Genomic DNA, 10,723 nt, shown 5'->3' on the forward strand with positions numbered 1-10,723 from the left:
CTGTGCTGAAATTTCAGATTGTATTCCATTTCATTGTATTCTATTCATTTAATCACAATTATGTTGGCTGCACCGCTACTACAATGTGTATGATTTATTATTATTTTTGGTCCAATCAGATTTCAGCCTCTCTGTGCTGAAATTTCAGATTGTATTCCATTTAATTGTATTCTATTCATTTAATCACAATTCTGTTGGCTGCACCGCTACTACAATGTGTATGATTTATTATTTTTTTTGGTCCAATCAGATTTCAGCCTCTCTGTGCTATCGGCACACATTAATACGCGAGATGTACAGGGAAGAATACAACACCAGGGCACGGCAGAAGAAGGTACGCTCGGTTGCTGCCGTACTTTCTGATTAGTATTTGATTGCTTTACATTTATGGCATAGAAGTGTCTTTCATGTTTACTGCAATTATGACTTGGAAATGTCGGTTACAATTACAACTTATCCTGTTGAAAATGTAATAGTAGTCTATTTCAATTTCTCAAAGTAACATAACTTATTACATTTTGATGAGCTTTCTTAGTTTGGAATGAATGCATCAACAGGAACCTTGGCGGCTTTCCTCAAAAAAAAAAAAAAAAGTGGATCAAAAGCATAAATCATTATTTTGGAATTTCATATGAAAACCCAGATAAGCAAATGTTCCATAAAAAAGGTAAAAAATTACACAGATGAAACTGTTCAAAAGTCAATGTTCTTTTGTGTTCAGAACTGTAACTGTGAGGCTAACAGTTTCAAAATCTCAGACAAACTAATAATATATTGCACCACAAGGTGGCACATCCAGGTCATATGCGGAAAAATATGTCATGTTTAGGACTACAGGAGAATAGCACATGCCCAGGGAGAGCCAATCACAAGCGTCAGCTTTAGAGTGCGTAAGTGTTGAGTTTACATTATTTTATTAATTTTCTCTCTATGCGATTTTAACTACTAGTTTATTGTTCAGTGTCCTTAGATTTCTTAAAGGTGCTTGAAATGAAATGTATTATCATTATTATTATCAAGTGATATGAAAAAAATTAGATTTTGTGGTTATTTTTCAAACTTAACTAAAATTGTAATTATGGAAATTTCCAAAAGCAACTGTAGTTTAATTACACATTTTCTCCCAGTCATGGAACGGATTACAATTACATACATTTTGTAATTTATTAAATTAGGTAATCTCGGTACATGTAATACCTTATTCCCCAATTGACATTGCCGGCATATGAATGGAATTCTGTTGTAAACTGAGCTCTACCAGATCTGTGGATGTTGAATTTTGTGCGTTTATAAATGATATATTGTTTCGTATGTCAGCAAAAACTTGGTTTAGTTAATCATAACATGAATACTTGTAGACTCATATTATAACTAGTGCACAGAGATCACATGCGTCCAAGACAAGTAATGGTGGAAAAAAATGCTTAAAAAAACCGTTTTTTATTGAAATGGTCCAACAGCAGAAACATCAAATTTTCAAGAGGTGAAGTTTTGAGAAAATGATCATTGGGCATTGCTCACAATTAAGTCATTTGAAGCACACTTCTGATTAGCGCTCGTGTTTTCTCTATGTGGTGACCTCAAAGTGAGCCCGATGGCATGGGCCTCACAGACCTGATCACTGAGTGATTGTATCAGGCAGCACAATGTCAATATTTATCCCTCACACAGTCAGGATTAGCGTTGCGTGCTATGATTCCCTTCCACACGATTGAGCACAGCACTAGATTAACCGTTTCATGGCTGATCTGATGTGATCCTCTCTGTCACTGGGATGTGAGTGTGTGTGAATGCTAAGACTGCTGCCCCACATACTGGTTGAACCTCTCAACATGAAAAACTGTTCAGCGAGTACAAAAATCCACTCAACGTCATGACACACTATCTTAGTCATTTGCTCATGCAAAAATGAAACTATGCGGGGTAAACATAAAAAAAATAATCTTTCGACTTACTCCGTCTGTGATGGGCATAATAATACATTAGTTGATTGTTAAGATGTCCATTGATTGTGTGGAACTGATAATGAAAATTGGCTAAATGGAGTGCACTACTAGACTTCAACCCAGAAAAGGCGATGTTGATTCAGACTTTACTTGTTTGCTGTTCAAAGAAGACCAACATGACGTCATCTCATCTAGGAGGCGAGGTTCACCCTGGACTGCTCGATTCCTTCATTCCATTACATACAAAAAAATAATCACTTAAACTCATTCCATTAAAAATAAAAAAATAAGTTAATTAATCAAATTGCCTATCCAAATTTCTGTCTCAAAAATATGTCAGAACTAAAACATTTGCTAAGTAAATACTTGGAGGAACAGGCCTTTCTGTCTTTCAGTGTTTTTTTTCTTCCCTTTTAAACAGATTTAATAATTTCGTAGCTAATATAATCAACACACATTAGGTTAAATAGTGAAATATGACACGTTTCTGCTTAACCAAATTTTCCAATAAATCATCTCCAATTAGTGCAATTTAATCAGTCAAAGGTATTTTAAAGACAAATATTGTGTCAGTCTCGTTCATAAAGTTATCAGATATTAATGAAACATTATATAATGTTTTGCAAAATAAATATGCTCCAGTCATGGCTGGTTTACAATCCTCAAGATAACGTCTGTTGAATGCAACTCAAAATGCAAAGGGGTGGTTCAGAATGTCCTGTACACTAAAAATACTAAAAACAGAGTTCTATTTTGATAAATGTAAAAACAAAAATTAAAAAATTTTTTTTTAAAAAAAAGCTACAAAAACAAAATACTTACACTTGATGTAAAAATGTACAAAATGTTCCTTCATATTGAACAGCACTTTCAGCATGAAATGTTATTGCCTCGTCAAAGCAAACTCACCAGAGAGCATAAACAGTCCTACTGTGACTACTTGAATACTATGTATGAAAAACTTGCATTTAATGAATGCATTTGGTCTTGGTCGGGTTCAACGAAATAAATCAGCCCACTCATATCAAAACTATGTCTTCTTTAAGATTTAAGGATGTGAAAAGAATGGAGTGTTTTACTTCCAGCATTTTGTTGCATCAGGCATCTGGGTTGACGTTTTGGCCAATCAGGCGCGCGCTGTGTGGCGAGCTCTCGGCCCTTTCCTCCATCTGTGAGAGAGGAACGATGAGGAACTCCAAAGTAAACGTGTGAGAAAACAAATAATGGACAGTACTTTACAACCTTTGCGAATCGCTGCTCACACCAACAAGCACACACATACACACACCTTTTCTTTGTAGTAGGTTTTTCCGCAGGCCAGCAGGCCCCGGAGAGTCAGTCCTACGATGAAGCACCATACAGACAGGCCACACTCTGCAGCTGCCAACACAGCACTGGGGAACCATATTGCCAGGGTGGTGTCCTAAGATGTAAAACAAATAATAATTTCCAATGTATTAACCAATTATATAATCAAATACATTTTTAAAAAATGTATCAATAACATTGATTATATAACTAATGTTTTTATTTTATTATTTAAAATACACCTATTAAACAATTAATAATGTGAATGAATAAAACAATAAAGATAAAGATCATTTCTTCATCCTGTGAGAGAAATGAAATATAATTAATTTAATATAAAAACAAATACAAAGACGGCATTGAGGAGGAATTAAGACATTTAAATCTAATCCAACCATAAAGAAACAAACACACATAAGGTCAAGATATTGCTATGTGCCAAGTAATAAATCGAGAGTAATATTTGTAGAATCAGTGTAGTAAAACATTAATACAGTTTTACAATTTTTATCAACCAATTTGAAGAAAAAACTAGATTAATACCACAAACAAGAATCTTGACCATGTAAATGCTTGGTGGCTGTGATTCGAGAACAATGTTGGTGAGTAACTAATTACATGTAACAAGGTTATGTAACTTAATTAGAAAATGTATGCAATTGTCATTTATTACATGGGGGACAAATGAATAATGAAATTAAAGTTGCTTTTGGAAATTTCCATGATTACAATTTTAGTTACATTTGAAAAATAGCTGCAAAAGCTCAGATTTTTATTTTATTTTTTCCCATATTATTTCCTCCTTCTAAAGCCGATGCTTGTGATTGGCTCTCTCTGGTAATGGGCTATTCTGGTCTCAAACATGACATACTTTTCCAAAAATGACCTCGAAGCGCCACCTTGTGATGCAATCTATAAATTTGTCTGAGATTTTGAAAATTTTTCTACGGTTTTAATCCACTTTTTTAGAGGAAAAATAATCTTGATGCATTCATTAAAAATTAAGGAAAATAACCAAAATGTAATCAAACATAGTTATATTAACTTGACAAAGTAATTGAAATACATAATTGCAATATTATTACACTGTCAACAGGGTAACTTTTAACCAACTACATTTGCAAAGTAATCTTCCCAACACTGTTAAAGAATGGAGTGGGTTATATGTGGCCCATGTGCACAGGTGGGTAGAGTAGCCAAATATGGTACTCAAGTAAGAGTACTCTTACTTTAGAATAACATGACTCAAGTAACAGTAAAAAGTAGTCTTTTTTTTTTTTTTTTAAATCAGAGAATGAACATCAAATAAAATAAGAATATATGGGAGTCGACACACACCTGCCACCATTTCAATTTTTAACAGCCCAAAAAACAAACACATGCATTGGACCGTACAGAAACATGATTTGCTTTATTCACTTAAATGACTTCATGAGGAAGCTGTTTGCTGACCAGACTTAGTGATTGTGTGTGTGCGCGACACCATAAGACAGGGCTAATGTTGCCATATCCACTGCCAAAACAACAATAGAAACATCTGCAACTTAGCGCAAGTTTTCTTCACAAGTTAGAAGTGGGCTGAAATATTCAAGTCTGGCCAGTGACAAAACTATGCTGCATATTAAAGCTGTTGTTTTTTGGAGTCTGTAAAGTAAATACACTCGAGCGGCTGCCGCCCACCCCCAGAATGAGTCATATTGATTGGCTTGCGAAGGCTACGTGCACGGTCATGAGACTGCCTTGTGTTGTCTGATTGGTGAATTGGATTTAAATGACATTAGTGACCACGTTGGACTGGCGCAACGGGCGCCATATGCTGAAGTCGAAGATGGAGTCTAAAAATAGACACGCACACGCAAGAATGAATAAATAAAAGTAGCGAACGGCCTGTCGATCATTGTTACGGAGTGAAAGTATTGATCCTTCTTCACATAAATACTCAAGTAAAAAAAAGTACAGTGCATTTAAAGTACTCAGACAAGTACAGTTTATCAAAAATGTTACTTGAGTAAATGTAATGGAGTAAATGTAGTGCGTTACTACCCACCTCTGGTTTATATGCTATGCATTCTTCTCATGATCATATATTGGGAGGAAAGTTGAGACTCACATAAATGCGTGTGGTGTCGAACGGGCATTGTGCGCTGACAGGAGAGCGAGCGTTGGCGGGGACCACTGTGTCGTTACACCCTCGCATCAGGCCCTGACCGTTGTGGGCGACCGTCACACCGACGGCCAACAGGAGGCCCACGCAGCACGCCGCTGAGAGCAGGGCGTTCAGCAACGAGGCTAACAGAAGTCCAATGTGCTGTGAACACACAAAGGCAACATCTTAAATGTGTGATAATGGGTACCAATCAGTGCAGGATGTGATTCAAGGTGACCTGAAAGTCTTACCAGCTTAAATATGCGAAGGTTCCTCGACACCACAATAGCGATGATCCCAGTGGCAATGCTCTGAAACAGGGAATCACAAACATGACAGTCTCAGATTCATGAGTGTGACTTTAAAGCTCAGTCATATATTCATGTATATGTAAGCTATTGTATTTGTTTTATTGAAATGTTTTAATTTAGGCGGCACAGTGGCCGACTGGTTAGAGCGTCAGCCTCACAGTTCTGAGGACCCGGGTTCAATCCCCGGCCCGCCTGTGTGGAGTTTGCATGTCCTCCCCGTGCCTGCGTGGGTTTTCTCCGGGCACTCCGGTTTCGTTTCCTCCCACATCCCAAAAACATGCAAGAATTGGAGACTCTAAATTGCCCGTAGGCATGACTGTGAGTGCGAATGGTTGTTTGTTCCTATGTGCCCTGCAATTGGCTGGCAACCAGTTCAGGGTGTACCCCGCCTCCTGTCCGATGACAGCTGGGATAGGCTCCAGCACGCCCGCGACCCTAGTGAGGAGAAGCGGCTCAGAAAATGGATGGATGGATGTTTTAATTGATTAGAAGTTATTCGGTAAGTGTTTGTTTAATTTCAACCCCCACCCCGGGTCAGATACCCACCACCGCGAATACAGTAGATTAAATAAACAAATACATTATGTGGTGTGTTTTAAGTCTTGTGGGGGTCTCTCACTTTTTTAAACATCCCTTAAAATGTTAAAAATATGTACGTGTACACCATTTAAATGGTCTAATCCCAGAATGTTACTTGTTTTTTTTTTTTTTTAAAGTGGGCTTTATTGTTTAGCTAAACCCACGCATGACAACTGGGTTGAAAAGAACCAACAATACACAACAGCACAGTCTTACAGACGTGTAGCAAGTGCAAACTTCTGTAGCAAAGAGAAACTGCTCATGTGAGGCGGTTATACATGGACCTTGGAAGTAACATTTCTCTGCAAACAATCAACGGGCACCGTGTTTAATCAAATAAAGGCCTGCCTGCAAATAAATGCCTTCATTTAAATGAACATTTGCATTTCAGTGAATAAGATTACCACTCTGCACTATGTGCATATCTGTTGGTGACTAATACTGGCCTCTCATGTGCTTGTGAAGTATCTGCACCATTTGCACAATTGACACTGTTCCATATTATCGCACTACTAGTCACTTTAAACTGCTTAAATTTCTCAAAGTCTCTGGCTGTCTGTTGTTGTAATAGAGCGGCTACCTTGTGTGTTTTTGATATACTTGGCAAATAAAGATGATTCTGATTTTTCCCAAGAAGCCGTTTTCCACCTCTCCTTCGTCTTCGACTCACAGTAACTGAATTTCTCTAGTAATAGTAACTATTAGAATAAATATGGTAAACATTGTGTTGCAGCATTTCAGACATGCTCTCTCAATCATTACAACCACATATTTTTGTTTTGATTGTTCTCAAATTGTTTCGTAAAGGATTTTTGTGGCCTGTAGCTTTCAGTACATTTGATCAGATTTGTCTCTTATTTAAAGCATGTTGAAATGCCTTATTGTATAAGACTGGTTACACAAATAAACTTGCCTTTTATTACAGCTGCACGAGAGATAACTGATACTATACTATCTTTCATTACGGTGGGTTATTGTGCGATTGTGATTACTTTCTGTTTAATGTGGCAGCACAATGTAATGGAGCACAGTAACTTTATTGTAAAGCTCTGCCCCCCCCCCCCTCCCCTCCCACTAAATGCACTGAAGCAAAATACATTAAAAAGGAAAAGTTAATCTCCTTATTGTTGCAGTGATTTTGGAACAATGCAGGAATTAATACATGAACTCACCAGCAGACCCGAGGTGACAGAAATGATGTTCGTCGCTGTGTATTCTGTGGTGACCTGTTGGCTGGGTTTGGAAATGTGTCGCAGGACACTGCCATGGACGATTGCGCCAAGGATGAAGTTAATATGGCCCACCAGGATGAGCGCTAAGCCCTTTTGCATCAACCTCCTCGGCCCCTTTTCCTTATCTGCAAATATAAGACATGACAAATGTGCTTACAATGCACATTTCAAATTACTAACAACAACAACAAATCATCTTTTATTTATTTGTGTAAAGTATTTTGAGGATAAACACTCATAGGCCCCATCACACACCCAAACACAAGAGCTGAATCAAATATTGTATCTTTCTAGCATATATAAAATCATTTTCAGTTTTGGGTGACATCATACTGTCTGAGCAGCCTTCTCATTTTTTTAAAATGAGTATTTAAAAAAAAAAAAAATAAAAAAATTGTACCTCTGTTTAAATCCTTAACATTCACCACAAATATGAAAGTCTGACTGAGCAAAGCAATTTAAAATTCAGTTATTAGCACTAGTCTCTAAATCTAATTTTTGATAGAGGATGAAAAATATGTGAAATCTAAAAGGGTGTGTTGATTCCATATACTTTAATTAGTATAGGAAAACCAGTCACATTATATTTTGTATATTAACTTTACTTTAACTATACATTGACTGTCCTTATCATTAGGTGGGCATCCCCAAATAAGTGGGCTGTAGCGAACATTTTGGTTTTATTCAGATAATGCTGCTTTGATTGACAGCCTGAGAGGTACTAACAAATAATAAAACAAATGAAAAACAAACACTATACAAATAAAAACAATATTTAAAAATACATATTACATATATACATATATTAATTTAATAATAGGTTAATTATTGTAGTTTGCAATGGTGCAGAACAGTGATTCTCAAAGTGAAGTACCGAGGTAGGAGTATGCAAAAGATTCACTGCCTAAGTACAGTTCAGTTGTATTCAACTTTTTAGTACAATCCATTTGCGTGTAATTTTTAGGAGCAGTTTTCAAAACTTGTATTTCGGTACAATTTTTATTCATCTTTTCTGTGCAATTCATTATAATGGAATCATTGTTTAAGTAGTTTCCCCCCCTTTAATTTAATTACAGTGTTAATGCTCAAACTGGGCATAATATTACACCGGCTGAAAATCATTGGACTGTAAAAGAACTGCACTGCTGAGGGGGAGACAATATGTACAGTACTTCTAAGTGGTCCTAAGGCATAGGAAAACAAAACAACAAATACATGAAGATTTGAAGACAAGTGACTCACCGTTATCTCCCCTTCGAAAGTAGGCCAATTATTTTACATGAATCCACATGTTAACACCGAATTACAAATGAGATGTGAAGGTTTTACCACAGTGAGGTTTATCTGTTTTCACAGCCTTTGCCGTCTCATTGACTCCCCTGACGGCGGACTACTTTTTTCATCGGATGACTTTCACGTTCAATCATCTGTGCCTCGCAGTACGGTAGTAATAGCAGACGGACCAGAATGAATGATATTGTATACAAACACGTTATAAAGCGGGTAGAATCCCTGTACCTTTATTGACCGAAACTCATTTTACCCCAGGCCTGTATTGGTATAAGAGCGGCAAAAAAAACAAAAAAACAAATACCGAAACCGTAGAAAGCGATAATGCATAGCTAGTGTGTTTGACTCGACAATAACTCACCAAAAATGCACATAGCTGCTCCGTCAGGTGTTTCCTTTTGAATATAAAATAGAGTAATGACACGTCCTGAGTTTACTAGGGGTTTTTCCCACCAGCTTCCTCCAGTGAGCGTTCACTTCCGGTATTACGTCACAGTACCCACCTGACGCTTACCTGTTGAAAGATAAGGCACACCTGCACAGTCGTGTACACGTGCACTACGACATAGCGCTGTAAAAACTGAGCGTCATCATCTTTGGAAAGGCACACTTGAGTTGCACAGGTCAGGGGGACATACGACGTTTCGAGGTTACGAACGGAACCACCGTTTTCATGCGTTTCAGTATATATATATATATATATATATATATATATATATTTTTTTTTTTTTAATTCTAGATCAGTGGCTCTCAAACTTTCTACACCAAGTACCACGTTAAAAAATATTGAGCTGTCCCAAGTACCACACTCATGACCAACATTAAAATTAAGTAAAGCAGTAGGCTTAGTGTTCATCAAAAACGAGACAGCATTTATACCTAAACAATAACATTAAATATTGTAAGCCACTGTAACATTCTATGCAGTTCAAACTCAGGAAAACAAAACTGCAGCCTACTTACTAACGATTCCACTCAAACGTATTGCACATAAAAGTTAAACTAAAATTGTACCTAAATAAATTTTAAAACCAACAGTTCTTAATAAACAAATTCAAATGTATAGAACTTACATAATTGCAACTGTACTTGGGCACATAAAGGCCTAGATATTTATTCTGTACAAATATATACTGTAATTCTGACATTCTGATTCACAAATGTAGGTGATGCTGCCGCCGTATAAACTGAACTCCATCGTAAACAGAGGATCCGCTGTAATGTTGTAGCCACTAAATGCATGATTGATCAGTTATTTATTGTGGGATATCCTCAAATTTCGGGGCCATTGTATTGGTGCACTAAATGTAACAAACAAAGAGTAGATTTCACCCATTTATTTAAGAGCAGTCGTACTTTGCACATTCAGTCAACATGCACTTATCAAAAACATGACGACATTTTTGTCATAAACAAAATCCAAATACAACCTTTGGAGGAAAAAAATAACCAGTTCAACACCATCAATACACACAGATTCATTTTGTTATACGTAATCTTACTCCAAGTACTCATGATGCACTTTTGTGTCTATCTACTGGCTAATTATGTGTTGTTGGACTGGATGGGTTCATCAATATGAGCTCTTGCACCTACAATGGAACCACTAAAATCAAATGTTCTGGTCAGACTGTTTGGAATTCGACCAACATTTTCTGGGGAATGACTTGCACTAAAACCTGGGAGGTGGATTCATTATGAGACTTCAGCTCAGTAAGAATCCTAAGATCTAAACTCTAAAAAGTGCAGTATATTTTTTGGCATTGTGGATTATAATTTTGGGCGATGTCACCACAGAAGGGTACAAGTGGTGGTGATCGGAACCAGATGTGCGATGTTGGAAAGTGCTACATGTATCTGCGTCCTGGCTGCTCAGTACAATATTGCTGAAAACAAAAGAAGATTGGAATG

The 10,723-nt window shown here is 36.9% G+C and overlaps 1 protein-coding gene across 2 annotated transcripts; it reads right to left on the reverse strand.

Moving 5' to 3' along the window:
* Positions 1 to 1,427: 1,427 nt before the first annotated feature.
* LOC133474295 (keratinocyte-associated protein 3) lies at positions 1,428 to 9,327 on the reverse strand. Of its 2 annotated transcripts, XM_061765856.1 has the most exons (7): positions 9,174 to 9,327; positions 7,463 to 7,647; positions 5,652 to 5,711; positions 5,365 to 5,562; positions 3,235 to 3,369; positions 3,026 to 3,115; positions 1,428 to 2,172 (listed from the first exon to the last, which is right to left on the reverse strand). In XM_061765856.1, exons 1-6 carry the CDS (start codon positions 9,184 to 9,186, stop codon positions 3,044 to 3,046), a joined length of 663 nt encoding a protein of 220 aa, XP_061621840.1. In that variant the 5' UTR covers positions 9,187 to 9,327; the 3' UTR covers positions 1,428 to 2,172; positions 3,026 to 3,043. The 2 variants fall into 2 exon arrangements, with proteins under 2 accessions (XP_061621840.1, XP_061621839.1); XM_061765855.1 differs by having other exon boundaries at positions 1,428 to 3,115.
* Positions 9,328 to 10,723: the final 1,396 nt, after the last annotated feature.

The sequence above is a fragment of the Phyllopteryx taeniolatus genome, chromosome 2 (genome assembly GCF_024500385.1).
Source record: "Phyllopteryx taeniolatus isolate TA_2022b chromosome 2, UOR_Ptae_1.2, whole genome shotgun sequence".
Lineage (NCBI taxonomy): Eukaryota > Metazoa > Chordata > Actinopteri > Syngnathiformes > Syngnathidae > Phyllopteryx > Phyllopteryx taeniolatus.